The sequence below is a fragment of the Halichoerus grypus genome, chromosome 14 (genome assembly GCF_964656455.1).
Source record: "Halichoerus grypus chromosome 14, mHalGry1.hap1.1, whole genome shotgun sequence".
Classification (NCBI taxonomy): domain Eukaryota; kingdom Metazoa; phylum Chordata; class Mammalia; order Carnivora; family Phocidae; genus Halichoerus; species Halichoerus grypus.
Window position 1 is genome coordinate 8198625 of NC_135725.1, and position 22619 is coordinate 8221243.

A 22619-nucleotide genomic window follows, 5' to 3' on the forward strand; every position below is an offset into this window, starting at 1 on the left:
CAGAGGGAGAAGCAGACTCCCTGCTGAGCAGGGAGCCCGATGTGGGACTCGATCCCAGGACTCCAGGATCATGACCTGAGCCGAAGGCAGTCGCTTAACCAACTGAGCCACCCAGGCGCCCCCAGCTTTGCTTTTCTCTTTGAACATTCCTCTGGCTATTCGGGGTCTTTTCTGGTTCCATACAAATTTTAGGATTATTTGTTCCATTTCTTTGAAAAAAGTAGATGGTATTTTGATAGGGATTGCATTAAATGTGTAGATTGCTCTAGGTAGCATAGACATTTTCACAATATTTTTTCTTCCAATCCATGAGCATGGAACGTTTTTCCATTTCTTTGTGTCTTCCTCAATTTCTTCTTGAGTATTTTATAGTTTTCTGAGTACAGATCCTTTGCCTCTTTGGTTAGATTTATTCCTAGGTATCTTTTGGTTTTGGGTGCAGTTGTTAATGGGATTGACTCCTTAATTTCTCTTTCTTCTGTCTTGTTGGCGTATAGAAATGCAACTGATTTCTGTGCATTGATTTTATATCCTGCCACTTTACTGAATTCCTGTATGAGTTCTGGCAGTTTTGGGGTGGAGTCTTTTGGGTTTTTCACATAAAGTATCATATCATCTGCAAAAAGTGAGAGTTTCACTTCTTCTTTACCAATTCGGATGCCTTTAATTTCTTTCTGTTGTCTGACTGCTGTGGCTAGTACTTCTAGGACTATGTTGAATAGCAGTGGTGATAGTGGACATCCCTGCTGTGTTCTTGACCTTAGGGGAAAAGCTCTCAGTTTTTCCCCATTGAGAATGATATTCCCTGTGCATTTTTCATAGATGGATTTTATGATATTGAGGTGTGTATCCTCTATCCCTACACTGTGAAGAGTTTTAATCAAGAAAGGATGCTGTACTTTGTCAAATGCTTTTTCTGCATCTATTGAGAGGATCATATGGTTCTTGTTCGTTCTTTTGTTAATGTATTGTATCACGTTGATTGATTTGCGGATGTTGAACCAACCTTGCAGCACAGGGATAAATCCCACTTGGTCGTGGTGAATAATCCTTTTAATGTACTGTTGGATCCTATTGGCTAGTATTTTGGTGAGAATTTTTGCATCCATGTTCATCAGGGATATTGGTCTGTAATTCTCCTTTTTGATGGGGTCTTTGTCTGGTTTTGGGATCAAGGTAATGGTGATCCCAAACTCATAAAATGAGTTTGGAAGTTTTCCTTCCATTTCTATTTTTTGGAACAGTTTCAGAATAATAGGTATTAATTCTTCTTTAAATGTTTGGTAGAATTCCCCTGGGAAGCCATCTGGCCCTGGGCTTTTGTGTTTTGGGAGATTTTTGATGACTGCTTCAATTTCCTTAGTGGTTATAGGTCTGTTCAGGTTTTCTATTTCTTCCTGGTTCAGTTTTGGTAGTTGCTACATCTCTAGGAATGCATCCATTTCTTCCAGGTTATCGAATTTGCTGGCATAGAGTTGCTCATAATATGTTCTTATAATTGTTTGTATTTCTTTGGTGTTGGTTGTGATCTCTCCTCTTTCATTCATGATTTTATTTATTTGGGTCCTTTCTCTTTGTTTTTGATAAGTCTGGCCAGGGTTTTATCAATCTTATTAATTCTTTCAAAGAACCAGCTCCTAGTCTCGTTGATCTGTTCTACTGTTCTTTTGGTTTCTATTTCATTGGTTTCTGCTCTGATCTTTATTATTTCTCTTCTCCTGCTGGGTTTAGGCTTTATTTGCTGTTCTTTCTCCAGCTCCTTTAGGTGTAGGGTTAGGTTGTGTATTTGAGGTCTTTCTTGTTTTTTGAGAAAGGCTTTATTGCTAAATACTTTCCTCTTAGGACTGCCTTTTCTGCATCCCGAAGATTTTGAACAGTTGTGTTGTCATTTTCATTTGTTGCCATGCATTTTTTAAAGTCTTCTTTAATATCCTGGTTGACACATTTATTCTTTAGTAGGATGCTCTTTAGCCTCCATGTATTTGAGTTCTTTCCGACTTTCCTCTTGTGACTGAGTTGTAGTTTCAAAGCATTGTGGTCTAAAAGTATTCAAGAAATGATCTCAATCTTTTGGTACCAGTTGAGACCTGATTTGTGACCCAGGATGTGATCTATTCTGTTCCATGTGCACTAGAGAAGAATGTGTATTCTGTTGCTTTGATCTTCTGCTTAGATGATCTGTCCATTGCAGTGGGTGGGGTGTTAAAGTTCCCTACTATTATTGTTATTGTTGATGTGTTTCTTTGATTTTGTTATTAATTGGCTCATATAAATCGCTGCTCCCATGTTAGGGCCATAGATATTTACAATTGTTAGATCTTCTTGTTGGATAGACCCTTTAAGTATGATGTAGTGTCCTTCCTCATCTCTTATTATAGTCTTTGGTTTAAAATCTAATTTGTCTGATATAAAGATTGCCGCCCCAGCTTTTTTTTTTTTTTTTTCCAAGATTTATTTATTTGACAGAGAGAGACACAGCGGGGAACAGAAGCAGGGGAAGTGAGAGAGGGAGAAGCAGGCTTCCTGCTGAGCAGGAAGTCCGATGCGGGGCTTGATCCCAGGACCCTGGGATCATGACCTGAGCTGAAGGCAGACACTTGACGACTGAGCCACCCAGGCGCCCCCCAGCTTTCTTTTGATATCCATTAGCATGGTAAATTGTTTTCCACCCCCTCACTTTAAACCTGGAGATGTCTTTGGGTTTAAAATGAGTTTCTTGCAGACAGCATATCAATGGGTCTTATTTTTTTATCTAATCTGATATCCTGTGTCTTTTGATTGGGCATTTAGCCCATTTACATTCAGAGTAACTATTGAAAGATATGAATTTAGTACCATTGTATTTCCTGTAAAGTGACTGTTACTGTATATTGTCTCTGTTCTTTCTGGTCTATGTTACTTTTAGACTCTCTCTTTGCTTAGAGGACCCCTTTCAATATTTCTTGTAGGGCTGGTTTGCTGTTTGCAAATTCTTTTAGTTTTTGTTTGTCCTGGAACCTTTTTATCTCTCCTTCTATTTTCAATGGCAGCCTACCTGGATATAGTATTCTTGGCTGCGTATTTTTCTCATTTATTGCTCTGAATATATCATGTCATTCCTTTCTGGTCTGCCAGGTCTCTGTGGATAGGTCTGCTGCCAGTCTAATGTTTCTACCATTGTAGGTTACAGATCTCTTGTCCCAAGCTGCTTTCAGGATTTTCTCTTTGTCTCTGAGACTTGTGAGTTTTACTATTAGATGTCAGGGTGTTGACCTATTTTTATTGATTTTGAGGAGGGTTCTCTGTGCCTCCTGGATTTTGATACCTGTTTCCTTCCCTAAATTAGGGAAGTTCTCTGCTATAATTTGCTCCAATATACCTTCTGCCCCTCTCTCTCTTCTTCTGGGGTCCCAATTATTCTAATGTTGTTTTCTTTATGGTATCACTTATCTCTCAAATTCTGCCCTTGTGATCCAGTAGTTGTTTATCTCTCTTTTTCCTCATCTTCCTTTTTCTCCATCATTTTGTCTTCTATATCTGTAATTCTCTCTTTTGTCTCATTTATCCTAGCAGTTAGAGCCTCCATTTTTGATTGCACCTCATTAATAGCCTTTTTATTTCGACTTGGTTAGATTTTAGTTCTTTTATTTCTCCAGAAAGGGATTCTCTAGTATCTTCTATGCTTTTTTTCAAGCCCAGCTAGTATCTTTATAATCATCATTCTGAATTCTAGTTCCGACATTTTACTAATGTCTGTATTGATTAGATCCTTGGCAGTCGGTACCACCTCTTTTTCTTTTTTTGAGGTGAGTTTTTCCATCTTGTCATTTTGTCCAGAGTAGAATAGATGAATGAGAGAACAAAATGGTAAAAGGGTAACAACTACCCCAGAAAAATATACACTAAACAAATCAGCAGAGACCCGAAACTTGGGGGGAAAGAAACGAAAAAAAAAAAGAATATGACTAGGCTGGTGAATAGAATAGAGCCACACTAGATTTTGGGTGTATTTTGGTCTTTTAGAAGAAATTGCCTCCCAAAATTTTCAAGAAAGAAAAACTTATATTTGTACAGAAATAAGGGTAAATACAACAAAGGGATGGAATATGACTGTAAAGATGAAAATTAAAAAATATTTTTTTTGAAGATTTTATTCATTTGACAGAGAGACAGTGAGAGAGGGAACACAAGCAGGGGGAGTGGAAGAGGGAAATGTAGGCTTCCCACTGACCATGGAGCCCAATGCGAGGCTCGATCCCAGGACCCTGGGATCATGACCTGAGCCGGAGGCAGCCGCTTGACCAACTTAGCCACCCAGGCACCCCGAAAATTAAAAATTATTTTAAAAAAGGAATTGATATAGTGATCCATGATTCACTGTTTTTATATAACACCCAGTTTTCCAAGCATTACGTGCCCTCCTTAATACCTGTCACTGAAAAACTAATGATGTATTGTATGGTGACTAACATAACATAGTAAAATTAAATTAAATTAAACAAACAAAAAGGAATTCATAACATATGAAGTTGGTTGAAGAAAGAATGAAAAAAATAAAAAAAGAGAATGTGATCAGGCAGGAGACGAGGACAAAGTCATACACTAGATTTAGGGTATATTTTGGTCTGTCAGAAGAAACTGTATCCTTAAATTTTAAAGAAAGAAAAATTTATATGTATACAAAAATAAGGTTAAATACAATGAAGGGATAGAATATGACTGGAAAAATGAAAATTAAAAAAGATTTTCAAAAAAAGAATTGATAGATGTTGGTTGAAGAAGGAAAGAAGAAAAATTCAACTAAAAAAATAGAAAAAAATATAAAGAAAATTTAAAAAAATTAACTTTGAAAGACTAAAGAATCATGGTAAAAAAGCCATGAATTCCATGTGCAGTATTCCCCTAGCGCTGGAGTTCTGCTGTTCTCATTGATCGGTAAACTTGGTCTTGGTAGGCTGTTCTCGCTGATCTTCTGGGGGAGGAGCCTGTTGCTGCTGTTCCCAAATGTCTTTGCCGGAGGCGGAATTGCCCCACCCTTGCCGGTTAGGGCTAAGTAATCTGCTCGGGTTTGCTCTCAGGAGCTTTTGTTCCCTGCAAGCTTTCTGTACAGCTTTGGAGGAGGAGAGTGAAAATGGCGGCCTCCCAATCTCCACCCCGGAGGAGCCGAGAACTCGGGCCCCACTCCTCAGTGCGCCCCCAGAGAAAAACAGTCAGTCACTCCCATCTCCCCGGTCTCCGGCCGCACTCCGTGCTCACCTGGCCTGTGACCGTGCGTTTCTATCTCTGGCGCACAACCCTGTGTGGAGTCTCCAAACCCAGCAGATCCCTGCGGTGCGCTCCCACACCACTCCTCCTAGGGGAGGAAGGGGAGTCTCCCTGGATCTGCCGCTTGTGGGGTACCTGCTGGAGGAGCGGTGGCCTGACTGTGCCCCAGATCACGGTTTATGGCAACCCCAAGCTGCGAGCCCGCGCCTCTGTGCTGTCTCTGCAGCTGGCTTCCCCGCTCCGATCCCTGGGAGCTCTGCCGCACTCAGGCACCCCCGGTCTTTCTGTGACCCCGAGGGTCCTGAGACCACACTGTCCCGCGAGGGTTCCACCCCCCACCCCCCCCCGCTTAGCCACTGGAGCGACGTCCCTCAGTGGAGCACACTTCTAAAAGTTCTGATTTTGTGCTCCGCGGCTCTATCACTTGCCAGTAGGGGCTGATGGAGGCCCCCTTCCCCACCGTCTATTCCCCCGAATATCGCCTCAGATTCACTTCCCACTCGTCCTACCTTCCAGAAAGTGGCCGCTTTTCTGTTCAGAGAGTTGTTGCTATTCTTTTCTTTGATCTCCTGTTGAGTTTGTAGGTGTTCAGAATGTTTTGATAACTATCTAGCTGAATTCCTGGGACCAGACGAATATTGGTCTCCTACTTCTCAGCCATCTTGCTCCTCCCCTCCTGGATTGGGTGTATTTTCTGATTGTTAAAAATAGTGTCATAGAAAATTCAAAAAAGGCAGATCGTCATAAAGGGAAAAATAAAAATGATCCCAGGTCTCTCCATGCAGAGGAAACCACTGATGACATCTTGGTGTGTATCTTTTTCAACAGCTCTCTATGAAGATAAACACATTTAATTGCTACATTAACATTATACATGCTGTTTCGCCACCTGAACATGGAAGCATCATGTTCCATTTAACCAACCATGTACACAGTGGTAGACTCAGCTTCTTTGCATTTTCTCGCAATAGTAAACAACTCTAAGATGAACGTCCTTGACGATACACTCATCCACACTTGATAAAGTACATCCTGAAGGAAACGATTATGAACAGAATGTCTAGTAAAGAATATATAGACTTTACATTTTGAACCCTATGGGCAGAATACCTCCCAGAAATACAGAAATTTATGCTTCCAATAATTGCTCTTCACCGTTGTCTCATACCCTGTCCAGTATTTGATATTGTTAGTATATATTTTTAAACTGTTGACATTGAGAGAGAAAAATTTAGACCTCATTCTTTTATTACACATTTCTTTGAATATTACGGCAATTCATTATTTGCATTCTTTTTGCTATTGGCATTTTTCTAGTTGTCAACTACCTACTGATCCCTCTACTAACTTTTCAATAAGGATGCTTGTTTTTTCTTATTTTTTAGAGTTAATTGTATCTTGGGGATATTCAGTCTTGGTTGGGTGTGCTGAAAATATTTTCCCAGCTTATCATTGCTTTTCAATTTTGTTTTTAAAGTAATTAAAAAAAATTTTTTTTTGCCAAAGGTAGATTTAAAAAAAATTAAGTAGTTACCAATACTTACTGGATTTTATGGCATGCTTAAAAAGACCTGCTCCACCTATATTTAAACAGAGGGTCAGAGAGGATGAAGAAAAGAGGATATATGGGCAAGGCATTTTGCAATGTCTGAAAACAGCAACTCACTTCATACCCTAATCAAATCACAACTGAACAAACAAATAATAGCAAAACAAAGAATTATGACCATATCTGGTTTAGGAGAACTGAACCAGATAAAGTTTGAAGCTTTTTATCTATTCTGGGATGGCATCCAATCAATATATGGAGAAATGCTTTCACCAATTCAAAAAATATTTATTAAGTACCAGGTACTGTGCTGGGCTTTGATTCAGAGAAAAAAAGATAGTGATTTAAAAAAAGAAAGTAAAATCGCCCCTGCCTGCAAAGAGTTCACAGACTGCAAGGTACTGTGGAAGACTAACATTCATCCCTCATCCTACTTCAAAACCATAAGAAAACAATTGGTAAATGCAGAAAATCTTGATTTCTTGGGGGGGGGGGACCATTTCTTGTGATTTAAAGAAAATATATTGTATGAAAGAGCCCCAAGCTCCCTTCTTCTGCATCTATTCACGGCTGCCTCTCTGCAAGGAGACACTGATGCCTTTGAGACACTGACTAGGCTGTAATAGTTAAACCTGTAATCATGCTTTATGCCAGGAAAATGTTTTCAAAACATCTGCACTATTTAACCAGCCAAGATGTTTTGTGAAAAATATCTGTGAAAGTTTCCATCAGGAAGTATTCATTCATTTGAAGTAATGGATGAAAATATTTGAAAATATTTGGTCATCTTAACTCTGTGTGTGTGTGTTTTGAATGTGTGTGTATGAATGTGCCACATACTCATATAATAGTAGAATTTTATATATAACTATGTTTTAAAGTTAAAACACTTCCTGTATTTGATTTCATAAAGGAGAATGGAAAACATTAAGTATGGGAACTAAGATCTCCTTTATAATGAGAGAAATGACCATAGTCCCTTATCATTTTAATAGGATTTTAGAAATTATTTTTACCTTTATTATTCATTCTTCACAAAAAGCTTGGGAAATAAATATCAATATTTTCATTTTGCATAATGCAATAATGTGGCTGAGTGTGAATAGGTGATTGAAGTCCCTACGTTAGTAAATATCAGAGATGAAAACCAAACCCCGAGTTTATTACTTTTGCCACCACTCTACAGCTGCCCCAGTGCTCAAGGCCTGCTTAACTTGTAAAAGGAGGAATAGCGAGTTACTTCCCAATTATCTACATATGAACCTGATGAGAGCCTAGCCACTCACTGCAGGCCCTGCTTGTGGAAACCAAGCACCCTCTTTATTGTGCTTGCCTTGGCATAATGTGGTAAGAGCAAGAGTGGGCTTTGGAGTCAAATTTAATCTTGGGTTTTAATTCTGGTTCTGCCACTTACTAGCCGTGCATATTTGGACCTAAACTCTCTGCCTAGTCTTTACCTAAAAACACTGGCAGTGACAGTATTTACAATGAAGACTGTGTGAGATCTCTGGCATGTAGTAGGTGCTCAAGAATCACACCCAGAGGGACATTACCTGGACTCTCCTGGGATGCCGTCAAGAGATACAAAATGCTATGGGGAATACAGGGTTTAAAGGGAGTGGGGCCCTGGACATAAAGGCAAGAGCCAGTAAGAGTTAGTTTTGCTCTCTGTGCTAACCCACTTGCAAAGAATCAGTATAGGGCCATAGTTAAATTCCTCTTTTATCTCAGATCCTCATATTCCCTTATGTCTCACAAGGCATCATATTAAGAAGAAAGAAATGGGGAGCCTTGAAAAAAGGAGAGAAATGTAGGGATGGCATTACTGAACCTTTTTACAATGCTCAAAAATGGATTTTCCTAATCCTTTTTAATTTTTTTCGCCCTTTATAGCCGATGGCGTCTGTGTCTTTAAATGCTTACTCAACAGAGACACTGAATGTTGCCGTGTGGGCAAGGAATCCATCTTGATTACTCTGGGATATAACAGTGCTTTGCTGAAGTTTGAGTCTCCCACTGGTAAGTTTTGTGCCTGTCCTGACCCCTTCCTTGAGGACAAGTCTCCTGATTGGTTGACTTTGCTGTTACTGATTGGTTGGCTTTTGGCAGTGTGTTTCCTGATGTGAGCTCTCCTGGATTGATAGAATGATTTGAACCTGGTGCTGGCACTTACTTGATCCCATGGCTAGGGAATAACCACCGTTTTCCTAGACTATGAGCGTGTTTTTATTCTTAACAACCCCCCCCCCCACTTTGGTCGCAGCTGGCCACCAAGGATGGTCCCAGTCTTCATCGCTCTTGTTGTTTCTCCTTGACGATGAGATTGTTTGCAGAAATGTGATTTTTCAACTTGAGTGTCATTCAGAATGATTCCATTTTGTTTTTTACCTTTGAATCATTGGTTGATCATTTTTAGACTCTAGACAACAAATGTCAAGCAAGCAGGGAGGTAAACTAAAGTATAACCAGAAGTGTTTTAAGAAAGGAAAAAAAGGCACTTTGGAAGAGATCAAATCTGATAAAGAAATTAAGGCTAACAGTAACAATGCCTTGGGTCTACCTTAGATGGGGTATGTCATTTCTTTAACTTGATTATAAATTGATTCTTTGTACTTATGGTGTTAATCCAGACAATGTGAAGTATTAGCAATGGGACATGTTCTCCTCTGGTTAGCTAAAATATCATAAGCTTATGTTTCATTATCGATAACTACTTGGGATAAAGAAATTAACCTGGTTACTTGTTTTGAAATTCCACTCAGACAGGCATCACAGAGTGAGGAATTTGTTTAGGACATGTCTGTCCATCTATCCATCCTCTGTTTATCCATCAGTCCATCTTATGTTTATGCTGCATTTTGGAGTAAATTATAATAACCAATACATTTTCCACGATGTACGTCCAGCTGCATATCATTAACTAGAATTCAAAATTTGTTTCTAATTTTTTTCTGTTAAGGTTAAATTGATGTACATTGAAATGCACAAATCTCCTAAAAGTTACCTCATGCCGTTTCCCAGTCACTCCTTACTCTTTTCCTTCCAGGGGCAGTCACTGCTCTGGTTTTCTTCTAACCATAGATTAGATTTGCCTTTCCTAGAACTTCCTATAAGTGGGATCATTCAGTGCATACTCTCTTTAATAAGGTCACTGAGCATATTTTGAGACATCTGTGTTGTTGCTAGTATTATAGTTTGTTCACTTTTATTACTAAGTAATAGTCACAATTTGTGTATCCATTCTCATTTTGGTGGATATTCAGACTGTCTCCAGGTCTTGGCTATCATGAGTAAGGTTGTGATAAATATTCTCATACCAATCATTTTGCATCCATATATTTTTTTCATTTCTTTTAGATCAATACCTGTGGGTAAAATTTCTGGGTCATAGAATAAGTGCATGCTTAGTTCTATAATAAATAGCCAGAATTTTTTCTAAAGCAGTTGTACCATCCGTATACTTCCACCAATAATGGATGAGAGTTGTTCTACGTCCTTATCAACATTTGGTCTTTCAGTTTATTAAATTTGTTTTCCATTTTGTAAAAAATAAATAATTAAATAAAACTTTCTCCATTTTGGTAGGTGTATGGTTGAATCTCACTGTGGTTTTAATTTACATTTTCCTGATGCTTAATGATATTAAGCAGTTTTTCATGGGCTTATGAATTCAAATCATTTACTTGTTACTAACTGGTTGTTTATCTATGGAGTTGTTCTTTATGTATCCAGGACACCAGGCATCTGTCAGACACATAATTCATGCATGTTATCTCCTAGCTTGGAACCTGCTTACTCATTTGCATAATGATGTCTTTCGTTGAGAAGAAGTTTTCAAATTTGGTGAAGTCATTTTTTCCTTATTGCATTCTGTATCCTAAGAACCTTTCCTACCCTCAGATAGTGAATGATTTCTCCTGTATTTCCTTCTAGAAGTTTTAAAGCTTTAGCTTTTGTATTTTATTATTTTTTTGTATTTATTATTATTTTCTAATCTCTTTTAATTACTTTTTATATGGTGTGAGGTATGAGGCCAAGGATTACTTTTAGAGCATATGGATATCCATTTATTCTAGCACTGTGTATTAAAAAGGCATTTGCAAGTCAAATGACTGTGTACAGACTTGATCTATTCTAGAGCTCTCTATTCTGCTCCACTTATTATCCTTAGGCCAGTATCACATTGTCTGGATTACCTTTAAAGTAACACTTGAAGTCTGATGGTTTAAGTCCTCTAACTTTCTTTTTTGTCAAGGTTGTTCTGGATATTCTTACTCCTTTACATTCCCATATACATTTTATAATTAAGTTGTCAATTTCTATACAAATGCTTGCTCCAGTTAAGATTGAGATTGATCAATTTGGTGAGAATTGTCATTTTAACAATATTAAGTCAGTCATTGGCAAGCTGAAGACAGCTCATACTAAATCACAACAGACGATTATTAAATTTTCAGAAATTTGATAACTTGACATTGGCTAGGGTGGAAGAAATTAGTAAAGTCCCATGATGTTTTGTGGGGAGGGAGTTCGTTGTTAAATGATTACCAGCATGCCATTATTTTCAGTCCAGGAATATGGTATTTCTCTCCATTTATTTAGGTCTTTAATTTTTCCCCAGAAGGGGAACATTTTGTAGTTTTTAGTGTTGAGGTCACACACAACTTTGACAAATTTATCCCTGAATATTTTATGTTTTTGAATGTATTATAAATAAAATTTTGTAAACTCACAACTGTTTGCTGCTGGTATATAATAAATAAAATAAAATAAGTAAATTTATTTTAAAAAAATTCTGTATGATTAATATACAGTGTAATATTAGTACAATATAGTGATTCAACAATTCTGTACATTGTTGAGTGCTCATCATGACAAGTGTGCTTTTAATCCCCTTCACCTGTTTCACCCATCCCCCCACCCACCTCACCTCTGATAATACTCAAGTTTGTTCTCTATAGTTAAGAGTCTGTTTTTTGGTTTGTGTTTTTTTTCCTTTGTTCATGTGTTCTGTTTCTTAAATTTCACATATGAGTGAAATCATATGGTATTTGTTTTGACTGACTTACTTCACTTAGCATTATACCCTCTAGATCCATCCATGTTGTTGCAAATGGCAAGATTTCATTCTTTTTTATGGCTGAGTAATATTCCATTATATATATATATATTTATATATATATATATATATATATGTATGTATGTATGTATATGTATATATATATCTCACGTTTTCTTTATCCATTCATCTATAGATGGACACTTGGGCTGCTTCCATAATTTGCTATTGTAAATAATGTTGCAATAAACATAGAGGTGCATGTATCTTTTGAAATTAGTGTTTTCATATTCTTTGGGTAAATATCCAGTAGTGAAATTAGTGGATCATCTGGTAATTCTATTTGTAATTTTTTGAGGAATGTCCCTACTGTTTCCCACAGTGGCTACACCAGTTTGCATTCCCATCAGCAGTGCATGAGGGTTCCATTTTCTCCACATTCTTGCCAACACTTGTTGTTCCTTGTATTTTTTATTTTAGCTCTTCTGACAAATGTGAGATGATACCTCTTTGTGGTTTTGATTTGCATTTCCCTGTTGATGAGTGATGTTGAGCATCTTTTCATGTGTCTGTTGGCCATCTGTATCTTTTCTTTGGAGAAATGTCTATTTGTGTCTTCTACCCACCTTTTACTTATTTATTTATTTATTTATTTTTAAATTTCTTTTAAAGATTATTTATTTTGACAGGGAGGGGGTGAGCGTGCAAATCAGGGTGGGAAGGACCAGAGGGAGAAAAATCTTCAAGCAGACTCTCTGCTGAGTGCAGAGCCCAACGTGGGGTTCGATCTCATGACCCATGAGATCATGACCTGAGCCGAAACCAAGAGTCAGAAGCTTCACTGACTGAGCCACCTAGGCACCCTTGCCCACCTTTTAATTGGATTATTTGAGTTCTGTGTTGAGTTGTAGAAGTTCTTTATATATTTTGGGTAGTAAACTGTTATTGGACATGTCATTTGCAAATATCTTCTCCCATTCAGTAGGTTGTCTTTTAGCTATGTTATTTCTTTTGCTGTGCAGAAGCTTTTTATTTTGATGTAGTCCCAGTAGTTTGTTTTTGCTTTTGTTTCCCTTGCCAAAGGAGACATATCTAGAAAAATGTTACTACAGCTGATGTCAGAGAAATTACTGCCTATGCTGTCTTCTAGCAGTTTTATGGTTTCAGGTCTCACATTTAGGTCTTTAATAGACCTAATAAATTTAATTTCTTTTTGTGTATGGTGTAAGAAAGTGGTCCAGTTTCATCCTTTTGCATGTTGCTCTCCAGTTTTCCCAACACCACTTGTTGAAGAGACTGTCCTTTACCCATTGGATATTCTTCCTTGCTTTGTTGAAGATTAATTGACCATATAGTTGTGGATTCATTTCTGGGCTTTCTATTCTGTTCTTGTGTCTATCTATGTGTTTTTGTGCCAGTACCATACGGTTTTGATCACTACAGCCTTGTAATATAACTCGAAGTCTGGAATTGTGATACCTCCAGCTTTGCTTTTCATTTTTAAGGTTGCTTTGTCTATTCGGGGTCTTTTGTAATTCCATACAAATTTTAGGATTATTTGTTCTAGGTCTGTGAAAAATGCTGTTGGTATTTTGATAGGGATTCCATTAAATATACAGATTTCTTTGGGTAGTATGGACATTTTAGCAATATTTGTTACTCCAATCCATAAGCATGGAATATCTTTCCATTTGTTGGTGTCATCTTCAATTTCTTTCATCAGTGTTTTAAAGTTTTCAGAATACAGGTCTTTCAGCTCTTTGGTTAAATTTATTCCTGGGTACTTTATTATTTTTGGTGCAATTGTAGGTGGGATTGTTTACTTAATTTCTCTTTTTGCTCCATTATTACAGAAATGCAGTGGATTTCTGTATTATATTGATTTCGTATCCTGCGACCATACTGAATTCATGTATTGGTTCTAATAGGTTTTGGGGGAGTCTTTAGGATTTTCTGTGTAGAGTATCATGTCATCTGCAAATAGTGAAGGTTTTACTTCCCAATTTGGATGCCTTTAATTCCTTTTTCATGTCTGATCGCTGTGGCTAGGACTTCCAGTACTAAGTTGAAAAAAAGTGGTGAGAGTGGACATCCTTGTCTTTTTCCTGACTTTTGGAGATAAGCTCTCGGTTTTTGCCCCTTAAGAACAATGTTACCTGTGGGTTTTTCATATGTGACCTTTATTATATTGAGGTATATTCCCTCTAAACCTGCTTTGTTGATGATTTTATCATGAATGGGTGTTGTACTTTGTCAAATGCTTTCTCTGCATCTATTGAAATGATTATATGGTTTTTATCCTTTCTCTTGTTGATGTGATGTATCATGTTGATTGATTTGCAAATATTGAACCACCCTTCCATTCCAGGAATAAATCCCACTTGATTGTGGTGAATGATTTTTTTAATGTATTGTTGGATTCAGTTTGTTAATATTTTGTTGGGGATTTTTGCATCTGTGTTCATCAGAAATAGTGGGCTTTTTAAATGGTGTCTTTATCTCGTTTTGGTATAGCATAATGCTGGCCTCATAAAATGAATTGGAAGCTTTCCTTCCTCTCATATTTTTTGGAATAGTTTGAGAAAAAGAGGTATTTACTCTTCTTTAAATGTTTGGTGGAATTTACCTGTGAAGCTTTCTGGCCCTGGACGTTTTGTTGGGAGGTTTTTCATTACTGCTTTAATTTCATTGCTGGTACTTGGTCTGTTCAAATTTTCTATTTCTTCCAGATTCAGTTTTGGGAGGCTATATATTTCTTGAAATTTATCCACTTCTTCTAGGTTGTCCAGTTTGTTGGCATATAATTTTTCATAATATTCTCTTATAATCCTTTGTATTTTTGTGGTTTTTGTTGTTATTTCTTGTCTTTCATTTCTGATTTTGTTTGAGTCCTCTCTCTCTTTTTTTGATGAGTCTGACTAAAGGTTTATCATTTCTGTTGATCTTTTAAAAGAACTAGCTCCTGATTTCATTGATCTCTTCAATTTTTTTTAAAGTTTATATTTCATTTATTTCTGCTCTAATTTTATCATTTCCTTCCTTCTCCTGGTTTTGGATTTTGTTTGTTCTTTTTCTAGCTCCTTTAGGTGTAAGGTTAAATTATTTAATTGAGATTTTTCTTGTTTCTTGAGGTAGGTCTGTATTGCTATAAACTTTCCTCTTAGAACAGTTTTGTTGCATCCCAAAGATTTTGGATGGCTGTGTTTTCATTTTTCATTTGTCTCCATGTAATTTTTTATTTCCTCTTTGATTTCGTGGTTGACCCATTCACTGTTTAGTAGCATGTTATTTATCCTCCGTGTATTTGTGTTCTTTCCAGATTTTTTATTGTGGTTGATTTCTAGTTTCATGGCATTGTGGTCAGAAAAGATGTATGGTATGACTTCAGTGTTTTTGAATTTGTTGAGACTTGTTTTGTGGTTTAATATGTGCTCTCTTCTGGAGAATATTCCATGTGCACTTGACAGAATGTGTATTTTGCTGTTTATGATGGAATGTTGTGAATATATCTGGTAAATCCATCTGGTCCAGTGTGTCATTAAAAGCCATTGTTTCCTTGTTGACTTTATGTTTGGATGATCTATCCATTGATGCAAGTGGGGTGTTAAAGTCCCCTACTACTACTGTATTACTATCAGTTACCCCCTTTATGTTTGTTATTAGCTGCTTTATATATTTGGGTGCTTCGATGTTGCGGGCCTAAATATTTACAATTCTTACATCTTGTTGGATTATTCTGTTTATGATTATGTAGAGTTTTTCTTCATCTGTTGTTACAACCTTTGTTTTAAAGTCTGTTTTGTCTGATATAAGTATTGCTACCGAGGCTTTCTTTTCACTTCCATCTGCATGATAAATTCTTTTTCATCCCTTCACTTTGAATCTGCCTGTGTTTTTAGGTCTGAAATGAGTCTTTTGTAGGCAGTCTTGCTTTTTTATCCATTCAGTCACCCCTTGTCTTTTGAATGGAGTGTTTAGTCCATTTATATTCAGAGTAATTTGATAGATATGTACTTATTGCCATTTGGTTACTTATTTTATGGTTGTTTTTGTATTTCTCTGTTAACTATCTTCGTTTGCTTTCTTCTCTCTTCTCTTGCTGGCTTTCTTTAGTGATATAGTTGGATTCTTTTCTCTTTATTTTTTGCATATCACCGGTTTTTGAATTGTGGTTACCATTAGGTTTATAAATGACATCTTAGGCATATAGCAGTCTATTAAGTTGATGGTTGCTTACCCATTCTAAAAGCACTAAATTTTTACTCCTCTTGCCCCCACATTTTAGGTATATGGTGTCATACTTTACATTCTTTTATTTTTTTGAATCTCTTGACTGATTTTTATATATATAATTAATTTTACTGCTTTTATGCTTCATATTTTACTCTGCTTATAGTCTTTCCTTTCCACTCCAGAGTCTCCTTTGACATTTGTTGTAGGGCTGGTTTAATCGTGATGAATTCCTTTAACTTTTGTTTGTCTGGGAAGCTTTATATCTCTTTCTATTCTGAATGATAGCCTTGCTGGGTGGAGTATTCTTGGTTGTAGGTTTTTTTTCTTTCAGCACTTCAAATATATCATGCCACTCTCTTCTGGCCTGCAAAGTTTCTGCTGCAAAATCAGCTGATAGCCTTATTGGGCTTTGCTTGTATGAAAATGTTTTCTTTTCTCTCGATGCTCTTAAAATTCTCTCTTTATCAATACTTTTTGCCATATTAATTATTATGTGTTTTGGTGTGGACCTCATTGGGTTGATTTTGCTCGGGGCTATCTGTGCCTCCTGGATCTGGATTTCTGTTTCCTTTCCCAGATTAGGGAAGTTTTCAGCTTCTATTTCTTCAAATACATCTTCTGCCCCCACCCCCTTCTCTTTATTCTCCTTTTGGGACCCCTGTAATGCAAATGTTACTATGCTTGATGAGTTCCCTTAATCTATTTTCATTTTTTTTCCTCTCTCTTCTTAAGCTTGATTGCTTTCCATTACTCTGTCCTCCAGGTCACTGATCTGTTCTTCTTGCCTTAGTCTACTATTTATTCCCTCTAGTGTATTTTTAATGTCAGTTATTGAGTTCTTCATCTCTGATTGGTTCCTTTTTATGTTTTTTATCTCTTTGTTAAGGGTCTCACTGAGGTCCTCTGCTCTTTTCTCAAGTCCAGTGCGTATCTTTTTGACCATTTCTTTAAATTCTCTATCAGCCATATTACTTATCTCTGTTTCATTTAGGTCTCTTTCTTTGATGTTTGTCGTTTTGTTTCATTTGGGACATATTCCTCTGTTGCCTCATTATGTCTAACTCCCTGTGTCTGTTTCTGTATGTTAGGAAAGTCAGCCATGTTTCCTGCTCTTAAAAGTAGTAGCCTTATGAAGAAGAGGTCCTGTAGTGCCCTGCAGTGCAGTGTCTCCTGTTCACCAGAACCTGGCACTTCAGGGATGTCTTGTATATGTGTTGCATGTACCCCACTTTTGTGGCTGAGCCCCTTTTTCCTTCATTCCAGTAATGTGCAGTGGCTTTCTTTGCTGTTGTGGGAGTACCTTGTTAGTGAGCCAGTCTGGGGTGCATTGGTCTTGAGTTGAGTCAGATCAAGGTGTTTGCCAGAGATGCAGTAGCACCAAACTGCAGGGGCGCTTTCCCTGTGTTGTTCCCTGAGATGATCTTGTTGGTAGGTGGGACCTGTAGTCATACCAGGTGTCTGCCCCCAGCCCAGTGCAGGGGCCTGAGTTGGACTGGTGTGTGTGGTTATCTTCCCCTCTCCCTGGGGCAGAAGTCAGTTTGGAGTGGTGCTGGCCCCTATTAGGGCTGCTTGCACACTGCCACATTTGTGGCACCACTTTGAATGGACTCCCATCGAGGGTATGATTGAGGGAGCAAATCTTCAGGAGAATGTGGAGGTGGGGCATGTGTCTGCTATGGGAGGAGGCTGAGTTGGAGGGAGCAGTTCCACAGGAGAGCACTGGGGTGGGGTGCACGGTGTTAGCAAGGTTTGCATGGAAGGACATCAGCAACCTCCCAGGAAAACTGCTGAGGCCAGGTTGGAGGGGTCAGACCTGAAAAAGCACATTGGAAATTGTTAGCAAGCTAGGTGGAGAGTATTCCCACTGTGTTCATTCCTGCAGGTGTCCCTGTATCTAGACTATGGGGTGGGGGAGGAAAATGGCACCCGCCAGCTCCTTAGTTCTTGGAGAAGTCTCCCAAAGATCCCTGCCCCTTAAGCACAGGCCCTGAGATTAGCAAACAAATCTCTCTCCTGTACACCCCAGGTGTCTTACAAACTGCTGCTTCTGTACTGTATCTCAGCAGGGTTGTTTGTTGTGCTCTCTCTTTAAGGGCAGGGACTCAGTTTTCTATCACCTTCAGGCTCTCCCAGAGCTGAACCTGCTGATTTATAAATTTCCAGGTGTTAAGACCCACTGATTTTAAGAACTTGAGAAGTTAAGCCCCTCTGATTTTCAAAGCCAAGTGTTATGGGGATTCATACAGATCTCTTGTGCCCAGGGTGCCTGGTGTGATCTGTTTCTCTCCCTTCTCCATGCCTGCAGTGTCCCTCTCTCCTGCAAACAGTCCTATGGGTCTGTTTGGTTCCTGACCTTGTCTCCACATTTCCTACCCTCTTCAATGTGGTCTCTTCTCTACATTTAGCTGTGTAGAGTCTGTTCTGCCAGTCTTCAAGTCATTTTCTGGGTTATTTACCCTGATGTGGTTGTTACCTAGTTATACCCATGGGACAAGTTAAATCCAGGATCATCCTACTCCACCATCTTCTTTGGATGTCTCTGATTAATTTTTAATATTAATGTTGGATACCACAACCTTTTATATTCACTTGCTAGTTCTAGTATATTTAGATTCCTTAGAATTTTTTCTTTAATCTGTCATCTGCACAAAGAGATAGCTTTACCTGTTTTCTGATCTTTATGCCTTTTGTGTTTTTTCTTGAGTGTTTGAAATTCTTATGACTTCCAGTACAATTTTGACTGGACCTGGGAAAGCAGTTGTCCTTGACATTCTCCTAATTGTAGGGGAAAGTCCAGTTATCACCATTTAGTATAATGTTTGTGGTATATCTTTTGTGGCTGCCATTTATCACCCTGGGGCAGTTTACTTCTTGCTGGAAGTTTTTATCATAGCTAAGCATTAGGTTTTGTCAAATATTTTTCTGGATCTGTTGAGATTATCACATTCTATAAATTTAGTGAATTACTTAGAATGAAATAGTTTGTACAGAATTGGTATTATTTCTTTGTCAAATTTTTGGTAGAATGCACCTGTGAAAGTCACTGGGGCTTAAGGTTCTATTAATGGAAATAAAATTTATGTAATAGACATAGGACTCTTCAGATTTTCTTCTTGTGTCAGTTTGACATTTTGTATTCTTTTATGGAATTGTTCCATTTCATCTAAGATGTCGGATTTACTGGAAAATTTCTTCATAGTTTACATGTTATCCTTTTAATTTAAAATATCTATAATAATTTCTCCTATTTTTTCCTGATATTGTTTATCAATCTCTTTTTTTAATCAGCCTAGCTAGAGGTTTATCAGTTTTGTCAGTCTTTTCAGCAAATCAGTTTGGTTGCATTATTTTCTCTGTTGTTTACTTATTTCCTATTTTGTTGATTTCTGCTCTTTATAATTTTCTTTCCTCTCGATGCTTTGAGTTTACTTTGCCCTTTTGTTTTAACTTCTTATAGTGAAACTTTAAGTCATTCATTTTACTTCTTTATTCATTTCTAATATAATTTCTTGAAATCATTAATCTTTCACTAATTACGACTTTACTTATATAACCAAACTTTGATATGTTGCATCTTCATTATCATTCAGTTCAATTACATTATAATTTTTCTCTGATTACTTTTTTGGTCCCTGAGCTATTGAGAAGTATTTTAATTTTCATGTACATGGGAATTTTGTAGATATTTCTCTGTCATTGAAGCTGGACATTATAAACGTTGTGCTATCGAGTGTCTGGATTCCATTGCCTTCCTTTAAGGAGTATTGAGGTTTGTTCAGACAGGCGGATTAGCTAATTTTAGGTCAGGTTGATTCTTCTGAGACTTGTTTTTTAGCTTTGCCCTGGCTGGCATAGGGAAGTCTTTACTCTAGGTCTAGTTTAGACATGTTACTAAGGTGTGTCCAATCCTTGGTTTCTACTCTTACATCTCAAGTATTCAGCAAGGTCTCTCCACTCTGGCTGAACTATAAACTCTCCTCACCCTGTGTTATCTCTGGGAATTGTTCAGCTTAGAGCTCTTTCATAGTTATTCTTTGCCTACTGTGGTTTTGACTATCTTGTGGAAATCTACCCTCCACATGTTTTACTTAGGATTTGTTCAGCTAGAAACTCAAGGGGAGCCCTATGCAAAAATTTTTTAGTTCTTTCTTCGTATGAGAAGAGCTTTCTCTCGAGTAATCTGCTTTACAAATTCCAGCAGCTTGTCTTCCTGCATGTCAATCTCTGTATCTTCAACTCAGCAAGACTACTGTGTTCTGTTTGGCTTTCCATACCATGTGCTGCAGTGTAGATAGAGTCTCTCAACAGAAAACAAGGCTAATTGTAGCAGTTTCATTTGTTTCCCTTCTTCTTTCAGGGATCATAGTTTTGCATTGCTTGTTTGTTCTGCAGTGTCTGACAAGACTGTTTCAGATATTTTTCCAGTTTTCTTGTTTCAGTGGAAGGTAAAGTATGATACCAGTTAATCTGTCATGATTGTGAGTAGAAGTGCTCCCTATTTCTTTCAAAAGAAAGTAATTCACAAACTCTGAACGCTCCAGATTCTTGGGCAGTAGTAATGGGTATTCATGAAAAGCCAGAAGCAATCAACATCTTCATTACTTTGGTATACATTCTAGCTCATGCATACAGTTGTTGTACAACCCGTAAGTCAGAGACTTCTGTTCTGCAAGTCAAGCAAAACGAGTTTCAACTCATAAAATATTTGCAAACGTTTCCTGCCTTTCTTTTTTTTTTTTAAGATTTTATTTATTTATTTGAGGGAGAGAGAGAGCACAAGCAGGGGAAGCAGCAGAGGTAGAGGTAGAAGCAGGCTCCTGGCTGAGCAGGGAGCCCGACTTGGGGCTCAGTCCCAGGACCCCGGGATCGTGATCTGAGCCGAAGGCAGATGCTTAACCAACTGAGCCACCCAGGAGCCTCCATTTCCTTCCTTTCAATGGTAATCTTTTTGACTTTGATATTTCTATAACATATGCAAATGACATATTTCCATGATCTTCATGTATCTTCCTGTGATCTTCAAGGGTATTTCAAAAGATTGGCCACAGACACAAAGAGTTACCGTTACAGACCATATTACAAAGCCATCTGTTTCTGCCAAGAATGGTGAAGAGTGATATTTTATCTGACTTGCAAGCTAACAAGTTAGTTTGCCACTGTTTCATGAGTGCTAACAGAAGACACAAGATTCTTGCCTCAGAAGTAAAGACTTTATGACTCAGAGAAAGAACAGTAGCCAGAATGTCAGCATACTGTTGGTTCTCTGAACTCCAATAGCCACAGGCAGATGCAGAGGATCAGATGGGCATCTGTACATGCCGTGGTATGCATTACAAGAGAGGAACACTAAGCTGGGAGAACCCACTATTTTATAGCAAGCGGTAAGCAAGCTAGCTCTTTGTTCCAGAGGAAGATACTGCTTCCTACCCTAGGGTTGCTTGGTGAATACACAACCCTGAGAAATAGCCCAGGCAGAGAGTAGTCAGTGCCTTGCATGCTTGGCATACCCAGTAGCACATGTATGAGTCCCAGCAAGAGACCCGTGGAGGAGTATCTCCCAACACCTTTTCTCTGTGAGAAGGAGGGAGATTTTCTGTTATAAACACCCAGAGAATGACCGTACAGGAAATTTCATTCATGGGTCACCTTAAAGTGTACAAATGCATATGTGAAAACCAGGCACAGACAAGGCAATTTAGAATGTCTTCTACAGCAAAAAGAAAACGTCAGTAGTGCAGGATGCTCCACCAGGCAAGTCTCTTAACAATTCAGTTGAGATAGGCCCCTGGTCTTGGTCAACTATACACCTGGGGGCTTCGGTCACTCAAGAGGTCCCTGAAAGTATAAACCGACAACACCACGTGAAGATAAACACCAGCCTCTAGGTACTTTTCGTTTGTTCTAGGAGACCAGGCATCCATTAGATAGAATTAATTCACGTAGGCTTGAGGCAGAAACAAAACCAGCTAGGCAGATAGCAGTAACGAAAAATAGTTTAGAAACAGACTCAGTAAGTACAGAATCACCACCTTAGCACAGTTAGACTCACCTTGGAAGCCAAGCAAGATAGACCTGGACCCGCAAGGCTCATAAAGTGCACTTCTTAGGCAACGCAGCTTGGAAGCTCTGGGGCATGAGTCTGTGTGGGTATCTTGGTGAGACCTCCATGTTAAAAGTCCAACAAGAAAGTCAAACTTAATAAACGTGTTTTGAGTACTGACTGGAGTTTTATCTGCGATAATAAAAATACATGGGGGCGTCCTGCTTTCCCAACAATAGGCTCCCAGATAAAGAGAGAAGGCGATATTTCTAGGTCAAACTGCAGTTCGGATGGGATTACATCTGAGCCAGATTTTGTTTTTGTTTTTGTTTTTATTTATTTATTTTTTTGGACATAGCTTTTAGAAGCTGTTTATTTCCTATGGACTTTATTTCCATTTTCTGGCTGAGCAGCTTAAGACCCCTCAGTGGTCATTGCCGTCATTCAGTTCCCTGAGCGGCGGGCACTGTGGTCCAGTCCTCCGTGGCAGGCCG

The 22619-nt window shown here is 38.2% G+C and overlaps 1 protein-coding gene across 4 annotated transcripts in view; it reads left to right on the forward strand.

Annotated features, from left to right (window-relative positions):
* The window catches only part of LOC118525368 (histone-arginine methyltransferase CARM1-like), a 283358-nt gene that overhangs the window by 111530 nt on the left and 149209 nt on the right, over nt 1–22619 (forward strand). For 3 of the 4 annotated variants that reach the window (XM_036076085.2, XM_036076086.2, XM_036076087.2), the window contains exon 2: nt 8687–8812. The exons of the other annotated variant lie outside the window; for it this stretch is intronic. In XM_036076085.2, coding sequence (XP_035931978.1) covers nt 8687–8812 — 126 coding nt within the window. The remainder of the gene's footprint in view (nt 1–8686; nt 8813–22619) is intronic. 4 annotated transcript variants of the gene reach the window in all.